Source organism: Lactuca saligna, chromosome 2, assembly GCF_052625555.1.
Source record: "Lactuca saligna cultivar CGN05327 chromosome 2, ASM5262555v1, whole genome shotgun sequence".
In the NCBI taxonomy this organism is placed as follows: Eukaryota; Viridiplantae; Streptophyta; class Magnoliopsida; order Asterales; family Asteraceae; genus Lactuca; species Lactuca saligna.
The window spans coordinates 23,891,338-23,918,811 of NC_136418.1; the positions used below are offsets into that span (position 1 = coordinate 23,891,338).

General features: G+C 34.9%; 2 protein-coding genes across 3 annotated transcripts; one reads left to right on the forward strand and one right to left on the reverse strand.

Moving 5' to 3' along the window:
* The first annotated feature begins 701 nt into the window (after window positions 1–701).
* On the forward strand, window positions 702–5,097 carry LOC145030775 (putative protein phosphatase 2C 33). 2 transcript variants are annotated; one of them, XM_078979188.1, is made up of 6 exons: window positions 702–1,099; window positions 1,562–1,926; window positions 2,026–2,388; window positions 2,644–2,761; window positions 3,962–4,185; window positions 4,464–5,097. In XM_078979188.1, exons 2-6 carry the CDS (start codon window positions 1,672–1,674, stop codon window positions 4,815–4,817), a joined length of 1,314 nt encoding a protein of 437 aa, XP_078835314.1. In that variant the 5' UTR covers window positions 702–1,099; window positions 1,562–1,671; the 3' UTR covers window positions 4,818–5,097. The 2 variants fall into 2 exon arrangements, with proteins under 2 accessions (XP_078835314.1, XP_078835315.1); XM_078979189.1 differs by lacking the exon at window positions 702–1,099 and adding an exon at window positions 1,146–1,481.
* A 16,931-nt stretch (window positions 5,098–22,028) lies between these two features.
* On the reverse strand, window positions 22,029–27,054 carry PIN1 (Auxin efflux carrier family protein). Its single transcript, XM_078979190.1, has 6 exons — window positions 25,707–27,054; window positions 25,419–25,635; window positions 25,232–25,317; window positions 23,983–24,140; window positions 22,548–22,624; window positions 22,029–22,355 (listed from the first exon to the last, which is right to left on the reverse strand). Exons 1-6 carry the CDS (start codon window positions 26,893–26,895, stop codon window positions 22,283–22,285), a joined length of 1,800 nt encoding a protein of 599 aa, XP_078835316.1. The 5' UTR covers window positions 26,896–27,054; the 3' UTR covers window positions 22,029–22,282.
* Window positions 27,055–27,474: the final 420 nt, after the last annotated feature.

Below are 27,474 nucleotides of genomic sequence, written 5' to 3' on the forward strand. Positions count from 1 at the left end.
ACTTCTATGTCATTAAAGATGGAAAGAAAATAGAAGTCGAAGAGGATGAGAGATGGGATGATGACCGGTGGAACCCAGATTAAATTTCTCAAATGTGGTTTCAGGTTTACGATGAGGATATACAAATATGTGAGGTGTATTAAATTTTTTAAACATATAAAAACCAATACATAAATAAGAAAATTAATTAAAAAAAATAAATTAATAAGGGTACAATAATCTTTTTAGGTAAGACATGGACTAAGCGCGCAACAAAAATAAATAATAGGGACCATCCGAGTTAAAAAAATAAGTTAAAGACCAAACGCACAAATTCCTCCAAACCATAAGGATCATTCGTATAATTTACTTTTACTTTTGGTTTTGTTCGTAATTATTTTTTTTTTATACGTCTAGGCAATGAACTTGTTGAAAGTATTCACTTATAATCATTATGATTTGCTATAACTGAATGTAATCTGCTATAGCAGATCATAATGGTTATATGTAAACAGTTTTAAAAAATTTGTTACCTAAATGTATTAAAAAAAAAAAAAAAAGATATAATTAACTATATTTGAACAACTCAAAAAATTAATTACCTTAAGTGTTATTCCCTTGATAATTATTAAGACATTTTTAGTATACTGTAATTCATTGTAGCAAGCCCCCTTACGCGACCAATATACCGTGTCCATTTTTTTGTGTTTGACCGACCACCCTAAAAAAATCCTCTGGATTCTAGTAACTTGCTTATCCTTTCCAATTTCTATTTCAACATATAAAAAGGGGTCCATCATTGTTCCAATCACAAAACAATTCGATCTGGGGAGGTTATTAATTGATCACCAGCTCCTTTTGAACTTTGAACTCGAGTTTGATTTCTTACTCGACATCACTGCAAAGCGAACAACGTTTCATTGAAATGTCCAGTTGAATTTCCAATCTATTAAAGCTTCGAAGTATATTGGTTTTGGTTGGTGGGTTACTAGTGAAAAAGTTGGATCCATTGATTCCAACTTTTCCCCTAACTCTTTGATCTTCGCATTTAGAGGAAGCGCGAAGTGTAATTTACGTTTTTCCAAGTTGGATCTGCTTCGTTTGTGATAGCTTTAATCAGGTACACACATTTTTCTGGTATATATCTTTAAAAGGGATTGGTAATCGTACTCCTGGGTTATTCATCGGTTGATTACAATCGAGTATTTTTCAAATTGAAAAAAAATAATAACAAATTCTCGGTTTAGTTCATCAGAATTCTGTTTCTGGGTTTTCACTTGTTCATTTCGAGCACTTTGTCGATTAATTCCAATTGGTTATACAAAAAATTCTTAATGTTTTTTTGGGGGATTTTGAGCTGTCGATTTCAACCTCACTGTCGCTTAACTGTAATTGGTACCTTCAAAATTGAACACAATACTGTCGACTTATTTCAAGCGAATTGTGTACGTAAGGTTTTCAATTGTTGATTTCAAGAACTTATCGCTTAAAACTACAACTGGGTATGCTCAAATTTTACGAAAATTTCTTAATTTCCTTCAAAAGAATCGTGTTAATAGAGTTTTCGATTGTTAATTTGAAGGTGAAATTGTGTTTCCCAAACGATCTACAACGGATTCCTCAATCAATAACCGCGTGTTTGTTTCGTTTGCTGGTCTGGAGTGCATATTAGGCATCATCAGGGCCCTGAGGATGGGGTCCTGCTTTTCTGTAGAAAGCAGGAGCCCTATCCCAAATTCTCCAACTCCAACTCTTGGGATTAAAAAGAAAAAGAATTCAAAAAAAAGGCCACCTGGATTAAGGAGTTCTTCATTTGATCATAGAAGGGAAGAACAACTCCATAGAGTTGCAGGTAGAATGTGCTTAAATGGTTCTAGTCAAGTTGCTTCTCTTTTCACTCAACAAGGCAAGAAAGGAACCAATCAAGATGCCATGATTGTTTGGGAGGTTTGAATTTGATTTTCTTTTCCCCTTTGATTTCTTTAAAATGAACTTATTTGACTTTTTCTTTTCTAAACCATTGATTTAATGGACTTACTTTTTCAGAATTTTGGGTCAAGAACAGACACGGTGTTTTGTGGTGTATTTGATGGACATGGGCCATTAGGTCATAAGGTTGCTAAGAGGGTGAGAGATTCACTTCCATTAAAGCTAAGTGCACATTGGGAAGTTAACCTTAAAGATAGCAATGATGTTCTTAAAGAGATCATCATGGGAAGCCTCAACTCTGAAGGGACATCCATTAATTCACCTTCACCCTTTGAAGAAACCGATAAGAACCCTGAAATCTTTCAAACCCTAAAGGAATCATTTTTGAAGGCGTTCAAAGTGATGGATAGAGAGTTGAGTATGTATGCAAATATTGATTGCTTTTGCAGTGGGACAACCGCAGTCACGTTGATCAAACAGGTGAGATGTCATGTCTCAGGATGTGGAGGGCATTTACGTCTTTTTCCACTTACAAGATATTAAGAAAAAATCTCTTTTCACATTCACACCTTTTTGGGTTTGACAAAAATTGCAACTTTTTGTCATATTCACATCATGTCAAATACAATACAACCTGTCATGTCATGTCTATGACAAACACAGTACAACCTGCTGTGTCTGGGCTTTAGGGTTATGAATATAATTAAAAAAAAATGGTTTCTTGTTTGGTTATAGGGTCAACATCTTATAATAGGAAATATTGGGGACTCAAGAGCTGTATTATGTACAAGGGACAAAAACGACTCTCGTGTTGCAGTTCAATTGACAGTGGATCTAAAACCAAATCTTCCAGGTTTCTCTCTCTTTTCTCTTTGTTTACAATGGACTCTTTAAGAATTGGATATTTAAAGAAATATAAAAGAAAGAAATAGCAACGTACTTTTATAGGTTCATTTATTTGTGTATTTTAGCATTCTTTTTTCGTTTCTTTCTAATTTCTATTGTCACGTTGTAATTTCAATTTATTCTTATTAAATAATGTACTTTGAAAAAATCTTCCTAATTAAAAGGCAACTAGTAGTAGTTTATTTCAATTGATTTGTTTATTATATTTATAGCATCTTACTTTCATTTCTTCCTATTACATCATTATACTTTGAAAAATCTTCGTAAGTAAAAGGCAACTAGTGATAGTTTACTTCCATTGATTTGTTTATTATATTTATAGCATCCTACTTTCATTTCATCGTATTACATCATTATACTTTGAAAAATTAATCAATTTATAGAAATGTCATCCAAATACAAATCAATCTTCAATAAGAAAAAAAAAAAATTCAAGTACAATGCTATAATTAGATAGATTCCCCAACATACAATGCCTTAATAAGAAAAGGGCTTTTGTCTTAAAAGTCCTTAAGTTTGTCAAAATGTGATGGTTTTGTACCTACGACGATTTTAGGTGCGTTAATGCCTAAAGTTTACCAAGATTTTTTCATTTTTGCCTTTAAGTTTACAAATTTGCACAAAAAACCTTAAGTTTACAAATCTTTTATGTTTTTACTCTTTAAGTTGTTTTCCAAATTTGACATGAAAGTCCTTAAGTTTGTCAAAATGTAACGGTTTTGTCCCTATGACGATTTTAGGCGTGTTAATGCCTAAAGTTTACCAAGATTTTTTCATTTTTGCCCTTAAGTTTTACAAATTTGCAAACAAAAACCCTTAAGTCTACAAATCTTTTATGTTCTTACCCTAACTATGTTCTCCAAATTTGACATGAAAGTCCTTAAGTTTGTCAAATTTTGTCGGTTTCGTCCCTAGAAACCTGCTATTACATGTAACAATCGCAAAAAAATAATAATAAAAAAATAAAAAAATAAAAACTTGGCAAACTTTGGGCATTAACGAACAAAAACTCGTCACACGGACAAAACCAACAAAATTTAACAAACGTAAGGACTTCAATGTCAAAAAGAGTGTTGTAATACATAAATGAATGAAAGTAGGTTGCTATTTCTTGCATATTTAGTTATGTTTTTTTTAATAAATGCAGCGGAAGCGGAGCGTATCCGTAAATGTAAGGGTCGTGTGTTCGCCTTGAAGGATGAACCCGAAGTGGCTAGGGTTTGGCTACCTAACCATGACTCACCAGGGTTAGCCATGGCTCGTGCTTTTGGTGATTTTTGTCTTAAAGATTTTGGTCTCATTTCAGTCCCTGAAGTCTCATATAGACGCTTAACCGATAAAGACGAATTCATTGTCTTGGCAACAGATGGGGTATTATTATTACTCAACCCCTCTTTTATTACCCATTAAGTCATGTCTGAATAAACGATGTCTCTTCTAAATGGAAGAAATGCCAATGTTCGTTTCCAAAAAAAAAAATGTTCTATCATCATGCTTTCATTTCTTCTTATCACAACCCTATTGCTATAAAAAACCGTGTAGATTTTTTTTTTGGTAACTTGTTCTTTCTGTATTAAGTCAAAAAGAAACAACAACCATTCAGATAAGTTAACTAACAAATTATTTATTTATTTATTTATTTTGAGTAGATTTGGGATGTGCTTACAAATGAAGAAGTGATTGAAATTGTGGCATCAACCGATGCACCTTCTCAAGCGGCTCAAGCCGTGGTGGAGTCAGCGGTTCGAGCCTGGCGGCAAAAGTATCCGACTTCCAAAGTCGATGACTGCGCGGTTGTTTGTCTTTTTCTCGGATTGGACACATCAGCAACAAAGCGGGACCCGGGGAAAAACGTGGAGGAAGAAGAGTCATCATCCACAATGAATATGGAAACGGGAAAAGACTGGTCTGCCCTTGAAGGGGTGTCTCGTTTGAACACATTACTAACCTTGCCAAGGTTCGATGAAGAAAACCGTGAACCGGGGGACAATGGGAAGATTTAAGTGTGGGTATTATCGTCATTTTGCGTTTTTGTCCATGTTTTTGTTTTTCAAGATTGTAAAGGTTTCAACAACAAACAAAAAACAGCCTCGTAAGGTGTGGTCTGGTTATTGAAGAACCCCGGCTGTTTTAGAGGGTTGGGGATATTGTTTATTTTTGTTCTCTTTCGGGAGGGTAGAATGGGAATTTTGTGAAACCAAATCTTGTCTTTTTTTTTTTGTTGTTGTTTCAGGATTGTGTGAATTGTCAATTAAATGTTATGTTGATTAAATTTTATAGTTATATCATCAATGTTATATCAAAATCTACATGAATAGTGTGTTTATAAGTGCTTAAATACGAAAAACATGAATGGAGATACTAAATGATGAGGAAGCCTATGTTTATCGCCTATCTGGCAAAAAAAAAAAAGTGCAATTTTTTCTCTCAATCTAAAAAGGTGAAACAAGATGATGATATAGACTGTTTTTTATTTATCATATGAGAAAAAAACATAACAACCATGACCATCAAGAATAACATAGAACACCAAACATCGGGTATGCTCTTGAGCTGAAATTCTGGAAGGTTACAATCTTAGTTGTATTTTCTTTCCACCAAGTGTTATCTAAACAAAGTATTGTCGAGTGATGTTTAAAAAATATTTGAGAAATGATTGAGAAATTGGAAAAGGTTGGGATTTAATGGGAAAACAACTCAAAACGTTATTCCTCTGATTTTCTCTGTTAAGTTACTTTTTGTATTAAGTCAAAAAGAAGCATCCATAAATGAGGTGTTACTTCAATATTTGTTTGATAAAGCTTACAATTATAAAAAAAGAACTTGCCGATATGGGACACTAAGGTTGCGTTTAGTTACGGAAAAACAATTTTCATTTTCCGTTTTTTGTTTTCCCTTTTCGATTTTCGTTTTCCGTTTTCATTGAAAAATTTAGAGAACGCGTTTAGTTAAACTTATTCATTTTTCATTTTCAGTTTTAGAAAATTAGAAAACGTGTTTAAATGTCTATTTTTCTATCGGTTTTCATTTTTAAAAAACGGTAGTGGTAGTAGGGTGTGGGTGGGGGCGGTGACGGTAGCGGTAGCGGGTCGGCGGCGGTGGTGGTGATGACAGGCGATGATGGTGGCGGCGTCAATTTTATCAGTGGTGGTGATGGTGGTGGTGCTAGTGACGGGTTAGTGGTGGTGGTGGTGATGGTAGGTCGGTGATTGTTGTGGTGGTGTTGGGTGGGTGGGGGTGCGAGTGTGTGTTTGTGTGTGTATGTGTGTTTGTAGGGGTAGGTGTAGGTTTGTGTGTGTGGGTGTGTGTGTCTGTGAGGGTGGGGGTAGGTGTGGGTGTGTGGGTATGTACGTGTGTGTGTATGGGTGGGTATGTATGTGTGTGTGTTTGTGGGTTGGTGTGTGTGTGTGTTTGTGGGTGGGTGTGTATGTATGTGTATGTGTGTGTGTGTGGGGTGGGTGGGTATGTATGTGTAAGTGTGTGTGTTTGTAGGTGTGTGTGTGTGTGTGAGTTGGTGTGTGCATGTGTATGTTGGTGGGTGTGTGTGGGTAGGTATGTATGTGTGTGTGTTTGTGGGTGTGTGTGTGTGGATGGGTATGTGTGTGTGTGCGGGTGTGTGTGTGTGTGTGCGGGTGTGTGTGTGTGTGTGCGGGTGTGTGTGTGTGGGGGGGGGGGGGTTGGTGTGTGTGTTTGTGGGTTGATGTGTGTGTGTGTGTGCGGGTGTGTGTGTGGGGGTGGGTATGTATGTGTGTGTGTGAGTGAGGGGTGTTAAGGTGGGGGTAGGTAGAAGTGGATGAGGTGAAGTGGGTGTGTGTTTATAGAAAAATTTTAGAATTAGAAAAATATGGAAAACAATGATTATCAGTTTTCCAAAATTTTCCAACTTGTTTGTACTTTTAGAAAACGGAAAATTTTCATTTTCCGTGAAAAATTTAGAAAAATAGACGAACTAAACGCGTTTTCAAAATTCTCATTTTTCTTGGAAAAATTTTCCGGAAAACGGCTCATTTTTCTGCAACTAAACGCACCCTAACACACCCCAAGAAACAGAGGCTCGATGAGATTCAACTAGATGTTTCGAGTCCCTCGATTAGATTGTAATATGATTTCTGAAGTCCTAAATTAATTCTAAAAGAGCCTTAAGAGAAAAAGTGTACACTCCATATATATATATATATATATATATATATATATATATATATATATATATATATATATATATATATATATATATATATATATATATATATATATATATATATATATATATATATATATATATATATATGACAACGTCTAGCCAATATGAGATACTAACAAACATCATATCATTTGTGACATTATGCTTTATCTTCCCATGTTATTAACATGACAAATCATAATGGATGTCAAATAGTGAGTATTACAACCTTACAAAATAAACAAAAATAACTAAGTTCAAAGTTAAAGGACCAGGCTATACAAATGAAACTTCAACAATATATTTAATGTTAAGGGTGGACGGCATGGGCAACTCCCAATTTCATTTTTGTGAGCTGGCAGTGGATAATGGCGTGACAACAGGGGAACCACCCCCCTTCCCGTTATGTGGGCTTTCGTTGGCGTTGTAACGATTGATAACGCGATTTTTTTTCTCTATTTCGACTGTTGAAAAACGATAACATTTATAAAACATCTTTACCTAAAAATTCATACTATTATCTGTTTAATCGCCACTTTTCTCTATTCCACATACTTCCAATACATTTCAAAAAAATGAATTTGTTCGATGATAGTAATGATGATGATATGTTTGTCTTTGTGATGTATGAGTATTGTATGAACGTGCTGCTACAACCAAATTCAGCTCCTCTATTAACCAGACGTGCGACATTAAACAGAGATCGCGAAGAATGGCACAAACGTCTAGTTCACGATTATTTTGCAGATAATTGTGTCTACCAGCCATGCAATTTCAAAATAATGTTTCGTTTGCGGAAAAATGTTTTTGTTCGGAGAGCCAACGCGTTGGAAAGTAGGTATTGTCTCTTTCAAATATAGTTTTTACATAATTTAAATACATTGTTTCTTTCAAATATAGCTTTTACATATTAAATACATGTTTAGGTGTCACACCCTCGAACCAGACGGCGGAAATATCCAAGGGCTTGGTATGACTTCATCTTTATAGTATCATCACATAGTATATAATTGAAACATAACATCATCATCATCATATATAATATTACAACATTATATTGTTTACATCGAATATTGTGTCTGAATATTACATGCCAAAATAGTTAAAATATGATTAAACAAAATATAACAAAATATCCATTAGTTTGTTTCGCTTAATCTGCTTCAACGGTTTCCTGAGAATACAAGTTAATTTAAAAAAGTTAACATAAAAATATTGGTGAGTTCATAAGCATGTTTGAGAAAATGATTTGTACAATTTTGCAATCACCAGAAAATCCTAAATTTTCTGAAAACAAATTAGTATGTTTGTGAAAATGATTTGTATGACTTTGTATCGCCAGAAAAATCTTGTGTTTTCTGAAAACAATTCAGTATGTTTGTGTCCGATCTTGTATTAATGCATGTGTGTTATTGTTTACTAGTATGCAAAAGAGAATGAAGAAAATGTAAAGAGAATGAACAGAGAATGCCCCCAGACAACCCTATGTTGTTTGTAAAAGAGAATTCGGGTATAACAACCCCCGAGGTTGAGTACCGGTGCGAGTATGTTCCCGAGTAATCCATTTAGAAAAGAGAATGGTCTCCCGTAAATTTATAACATTAATTCCTCTAAGTGAGTCGTTATAACCATACTAGATAATGAAAATTTCGCCTATCTTGGTGTTGTTGAACACCGGCGGAAAATATAATAAGGTTTTTGTCACCCTAGACTGGCCTAGTCTAACTGTAGCGAACAGCTCAGGTATGGGGTGTCATCTCCCCGTATAGATCTATACACAAACCCCCACTCTCCCTCCAAGAGACTCTGGTTATAACTACAGACTACGATCGTACACTTAATATGTGTCAACCAACACGACTCACTAGATCCTTAATCGAATTTACGCGAAGAGAAACATATAAAACACATTCCAGACCCAAATGAACATGTAAGTGAATGACTAAGTGACACTAAACATGTAAATCATTTCTAGGCTCATAAGGAATGAGATTATATAACCCAGGCCCAAAATATATGTAAAAGGACAACTAAGGCTCATTTCACATGTAAGGTATTTACAGGTCAAAATAGCATACAAAGAGTATACAATGTCTTTCGAGCATGTTAATGGGTCAATGAGACCCAATAAGCATATAAAGAGTATTCAGGACCTATCAAACATATAAATGGGTCACTAAGGCTCAATGATATGAAAAAGGCAAAATTAGCCCATTTGTTATATTATTGCTTGTTTTAATTTAATTATTTACCATAATGACATAAAAGACCCACTTTTTGTAAAAATGACATTCTTGGCCCATTAAGCCAAAAATTTACAATTAATGCTCATTTTTGGTAAAAATAGCATTTTAGGCCCCTTTTTGGACAAAACTTGCATCTAAGGCTAGTTTTTGTAAAAATAACATTTTTAACTCACTTTTGCCAAAAATATCATTTTTGGTTTGATTTTTATAAAAATATGTATTTCGGCACATAATCGATAATTTCATCTTTTTGGCCCAAATTTTTATAATTTCACATCTTTAACCATTTTTATCAAAAAAAAATTGTATTTTTGGCACAACTTTCTTGAAAATGACATTTAAGCTCACAAAAGATCAAAAATTACAATTTTTTGGGCCTAAAACCGTGAAAAGCCCAAATAAGGCCCATTTATGAAAATGTTTACATTTTTAGTCCTTGTAAGGTCTCAAATGTTGAAATTAGCCGTGAGTTACACAAATATTTGTCATTTTGTCACTTTTAGCCCTTTTTATGAAGTTTTTCTTAGCTTTGAGTAACTTATATGTATTTTAAACCTTTTTCTTGTAAGATAAGTTGAAATAAGTGTTATGTTATACCAATATCATCATCTTTTAGTAGATCGTTGAGTTCATGAAGTTGACAACACCTAAATACATATATAACTAGAAAAACACACATAGATCTACACAAAACAACTTGTATTCTCCCCCAAAACAAAGTAAAAATCGAAAATAGGGGGTATGAACTCACATTGCTTTCAAGTTTTCGGGTTTTGGTGAGGAAATGAGAAGATATCGGCCCTTGATGTGTTCTTGAGAAGATTTTCGAGATCTATGAAGTTCTAAGAGCATAGATCATGAAATGATGTTGGTTAAGAAGAGATTTTTGGTGTAAACTTGAAGTTAAACCATAAAGTCAAACAAGAACTTACCCAAAGTGATGAGCTTTGATGAAGAGTTCTTGATCTTTCACAAGACACACTCGAAAATTTGGAGATATGGTGATTGAATTCTTGATGTTCTAGAGAGATTTTTGGTGGATTTGAAATGAAAGACAATAAGAGTGGTGAGACACTCTTTGGCAGAGAGTTAAGAAGAAAAGAGAAGGAGAGGGAAAACCTTGCATGGAAGTATGGGATTGGGTAATTACATGAAGTGTATTAAGCTTAATTGCATGAAGGATATTAATGAGGTGTCATGATCTTAATATGTATCCATATATCATTTCTTTTTTTTTAATTGGGTCGAGAATGTGTGACAACCCGAAATCTCTACCTATAAGTCATCTCGATCAATGAAAGTCAGACTCGTTTCTGTTATTGCTTTATTGTGCTCAGAGTCAGTTTGAGAGTCTCTAAGCCTATACACTTAAGATTTGGATGTTGAGAAGTGTTAGTTTGGGATTAGAGGAATGCAATCGAACCAGAAAACTCTCCAAAGGGTGTTCACGGTCGTGAACCCCCCTCCCTTCTCTCTCTCTCTCTCTCTATATATATATATATATGTGTGTGTGTGTGTGTGTGTGTGTGTGTTTCCTTCAATTTTCCTCATTTCTTCCCTCCTTGGCCAAAAACTCCTCAAGACTCTCCTAAGATTCATTCAACAAAAGCTCTCTTTTCACCCCACAAACGTAAGTAATTCATCCCTTTTCACTTGTTATTCATCTTATTCATGTAAAGAGCTTCCATTGATTCATCATTTTCATCACCATCTTTATGATCTTGAACAGTTCACGGCCGTGAACCCTTCATAAGGTCGTGAACCCTTCATAAATGGGTCGTAAACCCTTCAAATGTTCATGAATGGGCCGCAAACCCTTCATGTGTTCATGGGTCGTGAACACATCTTGGGCCGTAAACCCTTCATGTGTTCATGGGCCGTGAACATATCTTGGGTCGTGAACCCGTGGTGGTTTAGCCGTGAACTCCTTTTTATCCCTCTTTCTTGGTTCTAACACTTCATTGTAAGTGTTTCCTACATCCTAAGGGTGTTTCCTATACTTGTTAGTGGTTTTAGACAATAATTATAGGCTGATGCATGTTAATATGTGCTTAATAGGACCATATTGTGCTCAGGACTTCACTTAGCATACTAAGCATCCTATCTTTGTCATTCATCTAAGTCATTCACAATCAAGTGAGTTCATACCCCTATATTTTACAAGCTTTTTATGTTTTAAGAGAGGGGGGGGGGGGATACAAGTAAAAGCACGAGTAATCTTGTGTTTAAAAATATAATTTGGATATTATATTTTCCTATCATTAGTACGCATTGAATGTAGAACCTCCTAAACATGATAAACATAGTTACTACTAGATTTGTGGACAATTTTATAAACATGTTAAGATACAAACTTTGCAAACACAGTTTTTCAAATAGGGAAACAAACTTATGAATTATGAAATAAAAGGTACTATTTTATAAGATTTCATGGTAATAATAAAAAAAAGGGTTTCACAGTATTATTCGTGGATTCGTTGAGAGAACTACAATGTGAGACACGTCTTCTGGGAAGTCTACCCCTTGTAACCAGAGTCTCCTGGAGGGAGAGCGTGAGTTTGTGTATAGATTTATACGGGTGTGACAATCCCACACCTTGACTACTAGCTACAGTCAACCTATGGTGACAAACGTCATTCAGTTCACGACGTCCTAAGTACGTCGTAATGTTTATCGTCCATAGTATGGTTATAAGAACTCACTGGGGAAACAACAACTCGTTCATGTAATAATGTACTTAACAATCAGTCATCAAGGTTAATAACTAGGGGATTTCTTAGTATATACATCAGGGTGATACGAAATTAACCTCTGACATGCAATGGGATGTGTGACTTCCGCCTCATTCCCTATTCCTTGTTTGGTTGTGGGTGTAGGGCAGAATCACCCAATCGATTGTCCGTTCGATCTTGATTTCTACAACTTGTATGTACTAAGTGATCACGGGAGGGTATTAACAACAATTTCAGTATACAGAACAATAAGTTTTCAACTAGTTTTATTTATGTAATAAAACTACTATACATTACTGGTGGTAGCCAGTGTTTTCAAACAGAACAATGCTTAAACAACATAAGTATGGTAGATACTTGTACTCTTCGATTTGGAACAGATAATTTAATAACTTACACTTAAGGAAAATATAGGATTTTTTAGGATAAACATCGGTACTTTACAAACAATGGGATTATTATTCAATTAATGAATATTTATTATTAATTCTATAAATCCTTAGTCTATACAACCGAGTTACGTATGAAGAATATCTGATAGGCTGTGGAATGTTTGGTTTCATCCTCATTCCCTGTTCCTTGTTTGGTTGTGGGTTTAGGGCAGATCCACACAATTAACTTTCTGTTCGATATTGGTTTATACATAACTAGTATAAACTAAGTAGTTATAGAAGGAATGGGTTTAATCAAGCTTTTCATAAGAAAATATTGGATTTTTTAGGAACAATATCAACAGGTATCAAAGGACCAATACAGTTAAATCTGTAAGTATCTAGTGAATACTTCAGGGTTATATACTTGAAGATCTGACTTGCAGTGGGATGTGTGACCTCATTTCTTGTTCCTTGTTTGGTTGTGGGCTTGAGGCAGAACCACACAATCGATTGTTTGTCCGATTTGGATTGTATATGATTTGTAGACACTAAGTACTTGCATGAGGAACTAGTAAGAATCATTTGTTTTTACTTAACCTTCATTACATAAGAAAATATAAGGTTTTCTGGAGAAACACAACGCACTTTTTGAAAGAACACAAAATAGTTTTCTAAAACAAAACGCTTATGAACTCACCAGCTTAATGTTGCTACTCTTTCAAAACCTACTTGTATTTTCAGGACATTAGTAGACAGGTACACGCGTCGGGTTCAAAAAGATGGAGCATAGTAGTTTCGAGTCTTTACTTATTATTTAATTTTGGAGTCAATTGTTTATGTTTCGAAAACAATGTAAACATTATACTATTAATACAATGGTTGTTGTTGATTGGATTACTGTTATTAAATTGTTGTGATATTATACATGACGTCATCCGCCCCCGAACGATTCTACCATTCTGGTTTGGGGGTGTGACAGAATGGGATAGTGTGAAGAGAAATATAGTGCTAGAATTGAATATACTTGAAACTACAAGGTCCAAGGTGGAAGTTTTCGGCCCATTGGTCCCTCTTAGGGGTTTATGGCCCAAAAGAGTGAACATAATAGGTTCTAGGCCCATTTAGGTGATGGGTTTTAGCCATAAGAACTTTCCTATGTGCGCATGCAAAACCCTAATGCTCGGATCTAGGCTTTCTAATTAAACATGCTTTGAGTCCAATACTTCTAATGGCTAATTAGGTTAAATAACAACATTGAAATAGATCTAGAATTATACCTTTGGATTCCTTGTTGATCTTGTTGTCTTGGAGCTTCTAGAGTCACAAATATCACTCCTCTAATGGCTTACAAACACCAATAGCAAGCAAGATGATTTAGGAGAGAGGAGAGGGAAGGAATTCGGCCAGAGTATCTCTACTTTAGATGGTGTGTTGTGATTACTCGAATTCCCTCACCCCTAGGGTCTATTTATACTTGTAGACTCCTTAAGGATTACAACTTTAACCCTAATTGGATAACTTAGACTTTAAGTTGATCCATATCCTTTCCTTGATAACCTTATGGACGATTTTGGCTTATCCAAGCCCTAGAAATCGTCCATCCTATCATGGATAAGGATTTATAGTCTAAAGTGTAACTATCAAACAATTGACAGTTTATACCCTCTTATTTAATTAATCTCTTTAAGTCACCAAATTAATTCCAATTAATCTATGACTTATATTAATCAAATAACCATATATTATTCCTTATAATATTTACTCTCTCTTAACAAATCATCCATCAAGTTGCTATGGTGAAGGCAACCCAAAAGGACCATGCACAACCGGATCAAATATAGTTGTAGCCTTAGACACTATTCCAACAGTCTCCCACTTGGATAAGTCTAGTAACTATAGAAGTACAATTCGGTTTGCAATCGTAGCTCTCAAAGACGCTATCAAACTCTGATCTAATCAATCTTGTCCTTTAGATAAGGGATCGTACAGTCCTCTGTTAGATATCATGCTGACAATCCTATGGAATGGTTAGTCTAGCATTTGATTTCTCGATCTCCGATTTATTCGACATAGAACTTAATCAAACACATCAATTCAGTTCTGACCGGGCCCGGCACATAAGTCAAATCAAATCATCGAGTGGCCAAGATATCTCTTCTACCCTCTTAGGATAAAATTTACAGATAAACTTCGACTTATATGCATTTACTTATTCATTAACCAACTATACACAACAATGCGTTTTATAACACCAAGTTACTGATGCGTTTTCGCATTATCAATGTACAATCAATTAACAAACAATAAACCATATATCTAGGTTTTAAGACTATATGATATTATCGTCTTGCGATCACCTTTTCTATCATATTCCATAAAGTGATTCCAGCAAGCGCGGGTTTGTTCCAATGCTCAAAACCAGTTCATAAGCACTCATGAACGTTGCACCAACCCTTGCTATGTCTAACACCATTTAGACAATCTACACACCAATTCATGACAATCTTCATTCATATCTACTTCAAACATATGAACGATTGTGGACAATTTGAATAATTCGATTATTCCTAATAAACTCAATTATTCTGGAAGTCAAAACATGCAAAGTGAAACAATAGTTAAACAATTAACATATGATAGTAACTTTACTTATAAATAAAACTCCTTTATTTAATCATCAAATGTTAATTACATTTATCTATTATATGTTTCTAATACTATCTAATCTATACTAATATCATCCTTCAGCCCAATACTCCTAGCATGCTGCAAGTGCTTAACCCTACTCAGTCCCTTCGTAAGCGGATCTGCTGGGTTATCTTCTGATGATATCCTCTTAACTATGAAAACCATAAAACTGGGGATGAACTCTAACTCTATCGGAACGTCTAAGAGGTAAGGATTCGTCAATCGGTTCAACCAGAGTTTCCTCCTCGGGTTGAATGCCAACGGTAGAGGTTCCTTCATCTATCGACTCTTGAATCTCTTCAAGTTCGATTTGCCTCCCACTGTCTCCTTGGCTTATGAGTTCTCGCTCTCGGAAAACTCCTCTCCTCGCAATAAAGACTACATTGTCTTTCGGTCTATAGAAGAGATATCCAAAGGATGTCTGCGGGTAGCCGATGAAAATACATCGCTCACTTCGAGGTTCAAGCTTGTCGTGAGTATCTCGTCTTACGAAAGCCTCGCAACCCCAAACCTTGATATGTGCCAACGAGGGAGCTTTCCCTGTCCACATCTCGTGAGGTGTTTTGGCAACCTTCTTAGTAGGGACTCGGTTAAGGATATGGGCGGCAGTCTCTAAGGCATACCCCCAAAAGAAGATAGGTAGTGAAGCACGACTCATCATAGAGCGAACCATATCCAATAAGGTTCGATTACGCCTTTCTGCCACACCATTCAACTGCGGTGTCCTAGGAGGCGTGAATTGCGAAACTATTCCACACTCCTTGAGATAATCGTGGAATTCAAGACTTAGGTACTCTCCTCCTCGATCGGATCGAAGCATCTTGATTTTCCTGCCCAATTGATTCTCCACTTCATTCTTGAACTCTTTGAACTTTTCAAAGGTTTCTGACTTTTTCTTGATTAAATAGATATACCCATATCTACTATAATCATCGGTAAAAGTCACATAGAAGCGGTTCCCATCCTTCGTGGTTGATCTAAAGGGTCCACATACATCGGTATGTATTAGGTCCAATAGCTCCTCACCCCTTTCACAAGTATTCGTGAAGGGTGACTTAGTCATCTTTCCAAGTAAACAAGACTCGCATGTGTCATCTTCCCTAAGGTCGAATGACTCCAACACTCCATCCTTTTGGAGTTGGGCTATGCGTTTCTTGTTGACATGTCCAAGACAGCAATGCCACAAGGATGCTTTATCCAAACTAGTGGAAGAATCAACATTCAAAACATCATTTCCTAAGTTATCAACAATCATAACAGTTTCATATATTCCATTACATGGTATAGCTTTAAAGTAAAAGACACTATTTAGATAAGCCATAATAGAACCATTCTCATTATTAAAAGAAAATCTAAATCCTTGTCTATATAAACCATGAAATGAAATGATGTTTCTAGCCATTTCTGGCGAATAGCAACAATTGTTCAAATCTAAAAACAAATTATTCCTAAGAACTAAAGAATACACTCCAATCTTGGTAACAGGCGATGATCTTCTGTTCCCCATGATTAGATTGATCCTTCCTTGCTCCACATCCCTACTTCTTCTTAGTCCCTGCACATTTGAACAAATGTGATAACCACAACCGGTGTCAAGAACCCAAGAAATAGCATGATTAGAATCATTAGATTTAATTGTGTATATACCTGCGAAAGATGGCTTGATCTTTCCTTCTTTGATTGCTTGCAGGTATTCTGGGCAGCTTCTCTTCCAATGTCCTATCTTGTGGCAGTGGTGGCACTCTGCCTCCTTCGGGTTAGGATAGGGCTTAGAGGGATCAACTTTGGTCCCACTAGAAGAGGCACCATCTCGGGCTTTAACCTTGCGATAGTTCTTTGATGAAGCCTTCCTCTTCTTTCCCTTTCCTTGACCAATTGCCAAGACAAGAGCAGCAGACGGATTGGGAGTAGGTGCAACAGACTTGTCTTTGAAGTTGCTCTCAGCGACTCTCAAAAGACCTTGGAGTTTGCTTAGGGTGACCTCCTCTTTGTTCATGTGGTAAGTCATCCTAAATTGGTTGTACATCGGAGGCAAAGAGTGAAGCACCATGTCGATCGCTAAGTCTTCCCCAAAGTTAACATTTAACTTGCGAAGGCGATCGACATACCTTTGCATCTTTTGCAGGTGCACGGTAAGAGATTCTCCATGACCCATCTTAGCGGAGATCATGTTAGTGAAAATCTCATAACGCTCTTGTCTCGCGTTTTGGTGGTATCTCTCCAACAAGTCTTGATGCATCTCGTATGGATACATGTCCTCGTAGGACTTTTGGAATTCGGAGTTCATGGTGGCAATCATGATGCAATGTACCTTCGTTGCATCTCGCTTATGAGTCTCAAAAGCGGTGATTTCAGCCGGAGTAGCGATTTCGGGGTTGATCTTCTCAAGCTTTTCATCGAGGACATACTCCTTATCCTCGTAGCGAGCAATGGTGCGAATGTATCTTATCCATTCGCTAAAGTTCGTTCCATCGACGGTGACCTTTTGGCAAAGGCTCATCAACGTGAAAGAACTCGCAGCAGCGTTGTTTGTGTTCGACATCTATAGAAAGGACAAAGATAGATTAGAATAAGAATCCCTAATTATCACCCAATAAGAAAAATTAGGGTTAGGATCCAACAATAACATTTACATATTAGAAAAGGGATGTCGTAATCTAACATGAAAATAAATTGAAGGTAAGTGAATGACGATTCACTGATTCTCCATAACAAAACCTAGACTATTAGTCCTAAGTGTATTGAGAATTCCTAGGTTCGGATGAGATTCATTGAACTATTCAATGGCATGTTTAAATCTCGATATGCCCCTCTTGTTTGTGACTGGGATGCCGAGGATCACAAAGCGGGTGTGAATTACCATGCAAATTCACATGGTGCCTTCATTGTAACGATCACCTATTCGATGTGCCGGTAAACCACACACGCTCCATCGAACTATGATAAACAATGAATCACCCTTTGCCACCTTTGCTTAGAACCAATTAGTGTGCCGGTAAACCACACACGCTCCACTAACTTCTTAGCAAGGGTGCAAAGTGCAATTTCATGGGATTGCATCAATTCACTTTTCCTAAAGTAACTAAATTGGGAAATTTTTAAAACATGTAGTTACTTTGTATTTCTTATTATACTTTTAATGAGAGGATGAGGTTGCCCTATCCTACCCATTCGGCTAACGACCCTCCACCAATCAAGCAAGCGGTGGGTGTGAGTGTACACCCATTAAGCGCCATTTTATAGGCCGCAACCTTATACCCACCTTATAGATCGGCTTCGTGAATGAGGCCTACTAATGGTAAGACTAGCATTTAGTTATACATATATATATATTATTCTAGTAATATCATATTAGTATAAGGTTGTGTTTTAAACCTTTTAAAATGTAGGGTTTGAAATTTAAGTTGTCTAAATTAAAACATTTTAATCACAAATATAAATTTCAAAACTTGAGGGCAAGTTTTAAACATTTGAAAAAATGGAGGATCAAATAACAAATAATTCCAATTAACAATTAATATCCTAATTATCTTTATTTGATTTATCCAAGATTTCTTTTAAGATAATTATCAAAATAATCAATCAATTATCATATAAGTAAATTAAATATTTTATTAGAAGATAAATATCTTTAATTAGATCAAGATTATAGTCATATATATCAAAAAATCGGATTAGGGTTGATCTAATATGATTAAGGTAAGTTTCCATAAGATAAACATGAAAAAATCCCGGTTTTGCCTAATCCTGACGCCCGGACTCGCCGAGTACACAAAGGGACTCGCCGAGTCAGGCCTACTCGCCGAGTCCACTTTGGAACTCGCCGAGTCCATGACTCAGAAACCCAAAAATCGAATTTTGCAGGTTTGTTTCAGTTAATCAAGCAACAATTTAAAGAAAACCAAGCTAGGCTCTGATACCACTGATGTGTTTTAGCCATAAGAACTTTCCTATGTGCGCATGCAAAACCCTAATGCTCGGATCTAGGCTTTCTAATTAAACATGCTTTGAGTCCAATACTTCTAATGGCTAATTAGGTTAAATAACAACATTGAAATAGATCTATAATTATACCTTTGGATTCCTTGTTGATCTTGTTGTCTTGGAGCTTCTAGAGTCACAAATGTCACTCCTCTAATGGCTTACAAACACCAACAGCAAGCAAGATGATTTAGGAGAGAGGAGAGGGAAGGAATTCGGCCAGAGTATCTCTACTTTAGATGGTGTGTTGTGATTACTCGAATTCCCTCACCCCTAGGGTCTATTTATACTTGTAGACTCCTTAAGAATTACAACTTTAACCCTAATTGGATAACTTAGACTTTAAGTTGATCCATATCCTTTCCTTGATAACCTTATGGACGATTTTGGCTTATCCAAGCCCTAGAAATCGTCCATCCTATCATGGATAAGGATTTATAGTCTAAAGTGTAACTATCAAACAATTGACAGTTTATACCCTCTTATTTAATTAATCTCTTTAAGTCACCAAATTAATTCCAATTAATCTATGACTTATATTAATCAAATAACCATATATTATTCCTTATAATATTTACTCTCTCTTAACAAATCATCCATCAAGTTGCTATGGTGAAGGCAACCCAAAAGGACCATGCACAACCGGATCAAATATAGTTGCAGCCTTAGACACTATTCCAACGTTAGGTTCAAGAAAACATCTATGGCCCATTAAGGCCCATAAAAATAAAGTGAGTCATTTTAGGCCCAACATGGCCCAAAATACTTTAACTTGAAGAATGTAGGTCCATATAGAGCCCAAATAGGGTTCCTTGGCTCAACTTACCCAATTTGAAAGTTTATTGGCCCATTAGGCCCAATATGAGGATCCTAGTCCATAATAAATTTGATCTGAGATTTTTAGGGTTTCAACCCATAGTTGAATATATGAGATGTATTGTATTAGGTTTTGAACTTCACTCAGATGTTTTGATTCAAATTGATGATTTCAGTTTAGCATAGAGTATGATATACGCTTAGAGTACAAGTCTTACAATAATTGATGTTTAGATGAAAACAAAATTTTCTAGCTAAAATGCTAGTTGTGACATTAGGTATGAATTTTTCCAAGTAATATATGATGCTAGAGGTAAGCGATGATTCACATTATTGCAGAAATGTATTGCTGCAATTAAGCTTATGGCAATGAGAGAGTCGCCTGATTCGATTGACGATTATATGAGAATGTCTGAAAGAACTGCAAGAGAAAGTTTGTATAGATTGATGATAGGTGTTTTCGAAACCTTCGGTGACGTTTATTTGCGCAAACATTCGTTGAATGATATACAACAACTATATGTTGCGCATGAAGAAAGACACGGTTTTCCACGTATGTTTGGAAGCATTGATTACACACACTGGAAATGGAGAATTTGTCTTGTGGTGTAGAAATGTCAGTACACAAGTGGTCATCATGTAGTGCCTTCGTTGGTATTAGAGATTATTATTTCCCAAGATTTATGGATTTGGAACGTGCTTTTGGAGTTCTAAAGTTGAAATGGCACATCGTTGAACATACGGCACGACCGTATCAGCTAGACGTTCTACAATATACTATGTATTCATGTATCACAATGCATAACGTGGTGGTTGAAAGTAAATGACAAAATATTGCATTTGGCTTCAGAGCTCAGACACATGCAATTTCAACTCGGGACAACGAAATATTTGCATAGGGTCGTAGATATTCAAAACGTATGAAAACACAAGCAACTTCGAGAAGATTTGGCTGATTTTATGTACGATTGAAATGAAAATGAATAAATTATGGGTGAAAATGCAATTTTTTTGTTTTTAAATGTTTTTTTTTGTTATAATGTTTTTTTTAGATTTTTAAATGTTATGTTTAATTAAAAAATTAGGTTTTATTTAATTAACATGTTTTAATTAATTTTGTTTTTATAAATATAAAAAATTAAATCGAAAAAAAAATGATGACATGGAGTGTTATAATTAGTTGCCATTTCATCAATTTGGTGTTATAATAACATATTAACATGGTATGTGAGATGATTCTCGATTCGTAGCTACCTGATGACCAACTTTATCGATTCCGTAGGACAGATTATCGATAGGCTGACCTTATACTTAAGTAGTTGAAAAATCTCGATTCCGTAGGACAGATTATCGATAGACTTCCCTTAATACTTAAGGGAAAATCTCGATTCCGTAGGATAGATTTTCGATTCCGTAGGACATAAAGACCTATGATGGTCGGAAGCTATATAAGCCCAAAGCATCATGAAGCAGATGACTTTTGCAGCAAGTGGGAAACTGATCTTCTGAGTAGAACACCATGCTGTCCCTATGAGCGTGAGCAAAGGATGCCAGCGAATCTGCTACTTTGTTCCCTTCTCGCAAGATGCGGGAAAGATTGCATGAAGGAGATAAGAGAGACTTGCATGATCGCGTCAAAGATACCAAGTTCCAAGCTGTCTTCTTTTTGGCGGTGAGGACTGAACTTTCACTTTCTTACTTGAAGTCATAGCTCTTTCTCTTTTTATCTTTTGAGAGCTGTATGTAACTATAGTTCTTTATGGGCTGGGGAAATCTCCTAAATTTCAAGAGAGGAAGATAGAGTTAGCATTGATTGGGAAGGAAGGAACTAGTAATCCATACGCCCCAGTGTCTTTTTGTCAAGCGTGGTAACCCCAGAACCAGAAGTAGTAGGATTCATTCTCATATTCATAATATAAAAAAGGCTACTTTCAGATCTCTTTCCTTGTAGTCGTACTATGACTTTCTGAGAGATTGAACTCTAGTCGTAACAATTTTTTGATGTAATAACTAGTTGTCCATACTCACTAATCTAATGAATAGTATAATACTATGTTTAATGTTAATGAATAGTGTAATATTATATTTAATGTTACAGTATTCTCCAAGGCTATATATAATGTTAGGTATAGAGTAGTGTTGAAGCATTATTGTGTAAATTAGTTCTTTAGTGTAAGGTTAGAGATGCCATCAGCTATACATTTTGCAACAATTTGAATTATAACATAATGCAACAAATACACAAACTACATTAAACGAGACGAGTTTATCGTGTTTTTGTATAACATCGACTCGACTAAACAATGTGGAACAAACCCAATTAACACCACGTTTTTTTTTTCTATTTCTACCAACTAAAAACCTTAAAAGCTACATAAACAATTACTTTTGAGCATGAGTTTCTTGACATATTGTTAACCATTATGATGACGTCATCCTTGAGTAGCTTAGCTATTTCTCTAGTCCAAGCAAAATATAGTAGACAAGCGTTATGGGTAACGCTATCAGCATTCCAAATATTACACTGCAAACATTACATAAAAGAAATCAAGCATCTTCAAAACCAGATTAAAAAAATGGGATTTTTAAAGAATTAAATAAGAATAATTTAATATTATTTGTAGGAAAGAACATTATAGTTACAGAAGGAATCAATTTTGGAAAGAAAAAAGAAAGAATAAAATAAAGTGAAAGGAAAAAAAGCTGAAAGACGTACCCAGTGCTAAGGATATCAGGGTGGACATTGTACTCCTTCGCAAAGACAAAGGGGACAATACCCTGTGGTAAAGCAGCCTGTTTGTTTTTTTCACCATTTTTATCATCAAAAAGAAAAAGTTAGAGGACTAAATTTGTAAAATAACAAAACTTACTTTATATACATACGTATATATAATCACGTAAAAAGTAAAAGAAAAAAACACCCGTTGGATATAATGAAAACATTGAGAATCAAATTGAGAGCATTTTTGTATTTAACTACAACTTTGATTGCATCAGCACAATCCATACTATTATTTTAATGTACACTCATATTTGTTATGTTATGTGTACTTATTTAACATTTCATTCATGTTAAGTAATAATAATAATTTTCACTATATACTATAGGGTTCATACATAATCTCAATCATACGTATATGCATAACTTTACTTTAAAAACTTTTTAAAATTTTATATTTCTCAAATTAAAAAAATCGATTTATATCAGCTTAGTCTTCAGCTATATCTAGAAATAATAGATACAGTTGAAAGACCAAATTCACTTATATTATTTTATTTTTAGTGTATCTTGATATGTGCATTCGGATTATTAAAACAAAAAAAGTAACATTAAAGTTAATGATAAAATTAAATAATTAGTTATTATGATTCATTGGATATATATGTTTTTTTTTTTTAATTTTTATTTTTTTGTGGTTTATCCTTTTAAGGTTACGAAGAAGCATATAGTAATTATAAACGGAGTGGCAGACAAAATGTGGGTGTCGGATTTAGTGTTTAATTAAATAATCCAAATGCACGCTTTGTTTTGCTTTGATCAAGGCATGGACATGCTCCACGTGACTCTCACGTGACCCTCATTATCACCCTTTTGTCATAAAATAAAATAAATCACGTTATATTATATCTTAAAAAGTTGTAAACAAGAAAATGCAAGATACAACTTTTTATCTCTTTAACATAAAATGACCATCAATGTTAAAATAACTCCATTGCGATAGCAAAATTGCTTTTCTTATTATTTTCACCATTAAAAAAAAAAAAACATCTTAAAGTGCTTTTTTTTTTTTTTTTTTTTTTTTTTGCTTATTATATTGTGAAAATATAAAATCCATGATTTATCATCTATTTTTTAAGTCTTTTTTTTTTATGTGGGGACTATTCAAAAAGCTTTGCATATGGAGTTCATTTTATACAAATAGTCGAAAATTATTCATTTTGTTAAATGACACCTCATGCATATAACTCATGCATATAAGGTATAATTGCTTGATTTTAGATAATCATAAACCTTGATAGTTTCTGATATTAAATAACTAAAAAAGAAAAGGAAATTAATATAGATATAATAAATATTTAATGTAGTTAAAGAAGGAAAAATAAAAAAATAAAAAAATAAAAAAATAATAAACAAAGAAATTAATGAACACCTGGACGATGGCAATACGTAAGAGAACGCCGCGAAGTCCGACGGCGATGGAAGCAGCTGCCATGACAGCCGGTCCTGTAAGGAATCTCACGGCCATTGCAAAAGTTGCTACGGAATTTCCACATGCGATTATCTTTGGTTGCAATGCCATAAATAAACCTGTATAATTTATTTATTTTTCTTAATAAATATATATATAATAACATTACATTTTCACTTAATTTATTTATTTACATATTATAATATACGTAATCATGACACCAACATTTAATGGCTGTTTGATACGTAACAATAGATTCTCTTAACCATTAAGAGAATGTATAAATCCTAATGAAAACGATATACTCTTCAACATTTTTAACTGTATTAAAATTTCATTTTGGACAAGCTGCCCATGGAATCTACTACGAAAGGACAAAATATACTGTTATTTTGGGAAAACAGAAATCAGCTTTTTAGTGAATTTACGAAATTACCCTTGAGGGTCAAGAATCTTATTCTGTTGATTCCCATTGACACCCAAAATCAATCAAAGTCTTTTACTTTTCCCCCCGACAATCTAAAACACCTTTCCATCATCATCCCCACCACTACTACTTGAAGGTAATCATCATCATCATCACCATGCCTAACTAATTCCAATACCTTTTTTATTTTATTTTTTTTCACTGTTAATTTAAAATAAATACAATATTTGTGTTTCACTTTTAACGTGTATCTACTTTTTTTTTTTACCACTTGATATTTGGTCCAAAAGTCTCATTTCTTTAAACGAATAGTAAAAAGAAAGTACTACTTTCTTTTGGTGCCCGATTTAATAAAACATTTTGAATATTAAATTTAAAAAGATAAAAAGTATTGTACATCAAAATTCAAAATTAGGCAGACAACATACTCCTAATCAGATTCCTATTTAATTCAAAAAGTGATATGTTACAAAACGAATATAACGATTTGATTTGATGTTGATTTAATTAAAAAAAAAATCCATATTCAAATTTATCAAAAACTATGTCCGATGACAAGATAACATTAATTTGAGTTCGTAAAAATATTACCTTGTCCCAAGGAACAAAAATGTTTCTTTTTTCATATATATTTCGTGTCAAATTTACTTATTTGTCTATTGATATAAAATATTATGTCATAAGGTTAAAATATACATTTTATTAAACTATAATATATCAAATCAGATATGACTAAATAACAATAAACATGAAATAGGGATAGAGAGAATGTTTGGTACTAACCAAGACTGAACATAGCCATGCCAAGGCCTGCATCAGACAGTATTGATATCGACTTTGCTATGATTGCTGGCATTTCAACATTCCACCTATAAATTAAATATAATTTTATATTATTTAAAAAATCTCTTCATTTATATATATAAAAATATAAAAAAAGATTAACATAATGTATTCATCATATTTTTACCTAAAACACACTAAAGACCAAATGAGCCCGATTAAACTCGAATACGTATTCGGGTTTCGGATCAACTTCCGCCACACCATTATCAGTATAAGTCTCGTCATTACACTGGTCGGTGGCATTGCAGTGCCACCAACACCTTTCCCCTTTCCGCCTTCGATATTTATATTGTTATTTCCAAAAGAAAATTCTGCTCTCTCCAAGTATTCTTCTCCGTTTCCTAATAAATAAAACATTTTTTTAATTTAATTATGTAAAATGAAAATATAATTTAAAAAAACAATGACTTACCTTTTAGAGGTGATATCGGCGTTTTTACATCTTTTGTAGTTGGATGATCGAGTGCTCCGTATTCGCGTGCAGCGAATACGTCTGAAACTGGAGAAGCACTCGAGCTCCAAACAAACATGTGAAGATCATTCGAACCTTCATCTGTCTTCTGTCCATTGACCTTTTTAGTCAATGGAACAGTCGGTTTCCCCGTCGAAGGGGAAAACATCCCCGGATTGGGTGCCGGGTAGTTACTACCCGGCACTCCATGATGAAAACGAGACTTATTGGGAACGCTCCCACTGCCTTCCTCTTCATAATTGGAAGGTCTGGGAGTGGGCCCTCTGGACACAGACAAACCATAAACATCATTAGCTCCAAAGTTCGAATTCCTCGCACCACCACCACCGCCGGCGGCCGCCATTGAATAAAAATCAGTATGGTTGAAACTCGACCCTCTTGGGGTCGGGTTTCGTGACGATTGCAGAGAATAAATCTCTGCATTCGTCAGATTCGATGGACGAGGGGTCGTAGAGGAAAAACCCTGCGACCTTCTCGAAAACACATCGGATCTTGAAGCATTTGATTTCCTAACTGTAACATGAAGCTTTCCATCTTCTTTAATCTCAGCTTCAGTCTCAAGAACCTGTCGTCCATCTAATGACATGATATCAGAATCGACATGAATTGAAGCAATGGCACCAGCAGTTCCCGGAAACTGTTCTGAAATCAACAATCTTGCACCACGAAACTCGAACAAAAACAACATCAAAGTATACCAGATTATACATTGAAGAACAACGATTTGAACCATTAAGCTACCAGATTCACCACCATACATTCCTTTAAGCAAAGGAATCCCCATAACGAGTGTATTAGGTAAAGTCGATAGAGAGAAGAGTGTAATCGACCATTCTAAGCAACCCCTTTTGCTGACGTTGCTCCAGACGGCGAGGGCGGCAAGAACCACCAGTTTCTGGAGGGTGTCGGCGGCGATGAAGCGGAGGTTCATTTTGTAAGGGTTGTTGGTGGAGATGAAGTGGAAGGAGAGGAGGGGAACGGCGAACAGGGCAACAAAACGGTTGATGCCGGAGCATTGATCGGGAGTGAAGATCTTCCACCACTTGACGGAGCCGTAAGCTAAGATCATGGCGACGTAGAGGGGGACGACGGCGGTCATTACATGGTAGAAGTCTGACAGAGTGATCATGGTGAATGGTGAAGATGAAGAAGAAGTTCAAGAATGGAGGTTTGAAGGTTTATGGGGTTATGAAGAAACTGAGATGGTTGCAGTTTCCAAAGATAAAGAGAAGGGAGGAATGGTTTTGTAATATTTGATTACTTTCCCACTTCTTTTTTTAATTTATTTGTTGTGGTGTTTGTGGGTATTTATATGTTAATTTAGGTAGGTGGAAGCTCGAATTGAGGGTGGAAAAGGGATACAAATGCTTTTGTATTTTATATTATTTTATTTGATAATAAGAATGATATATGACTTATAATAATAGTTCAATTGTACATCTTTATATATTTACAATTGATATTTACATATATATTTTTATTAAATAATACTATCTAACAAGTATGCATATACCTCTTGTTGAACAAAATGCCTTGTTTAACAATATGGAAGTGATTTGTTTTTTGTGACATACTTTTATTATTAAATCTTAGAACTCAAATGTAAAAATAGTGGAAAATCAATAATATTTCAACTACATATGTAATAAGATAAATACAATGTTGAAAAAATATGTACGAACCCAACCTTGTTTTTTAAGAATATGCA

Excerpts from the sequence above, each read along its gene's own strand:
- LOC145030775 (XM_078979188.1), top strand. The coding sequence starts at position 1,672 with ATGGGGTCCTGCTTTTCTGTAGAAAGCAGGAGCCCTATCCCAAATTCT. Across the intron at positions 1,927-2,025 it reads ATGCCATGATTGTTTGGGAG|AATTTTGGGTCAAGAACAGA; the intron begins GTTTGAATTTGA and ends TTACTTTTTCAG. Across the intron at positions 2,762-3,961 it reads TCTAAAACCAAATCTTCCAG|CGGAAGCGGAGCGTATCCGT; the intron begins GTTTCTCTCTCT and ends TAATAAATGCAG.
- PIN1 (XM_078979190.1), bottom strand. The coding sequence starts at position 26,895 with ATGATCACTCTGTCAGACTTCTACCATGTAATGACCGCCGTCGTCCCC. Across the intron at positions 24,141-25,231 it reads CATGGCTATGTTCAGTCTTG|GTTTATTTATGGCATTGCAA; the intron begins GTTAGTACCAAA and ends TAAATTATACAG. Across the intron at positions 22,625-23,982 it reads TACGTATTGCCATCGTCCAG|GCTGCTTTACCACAGGGTAT; the intron begins GTGTTCATTAAT and ends AAAAACAAACAG.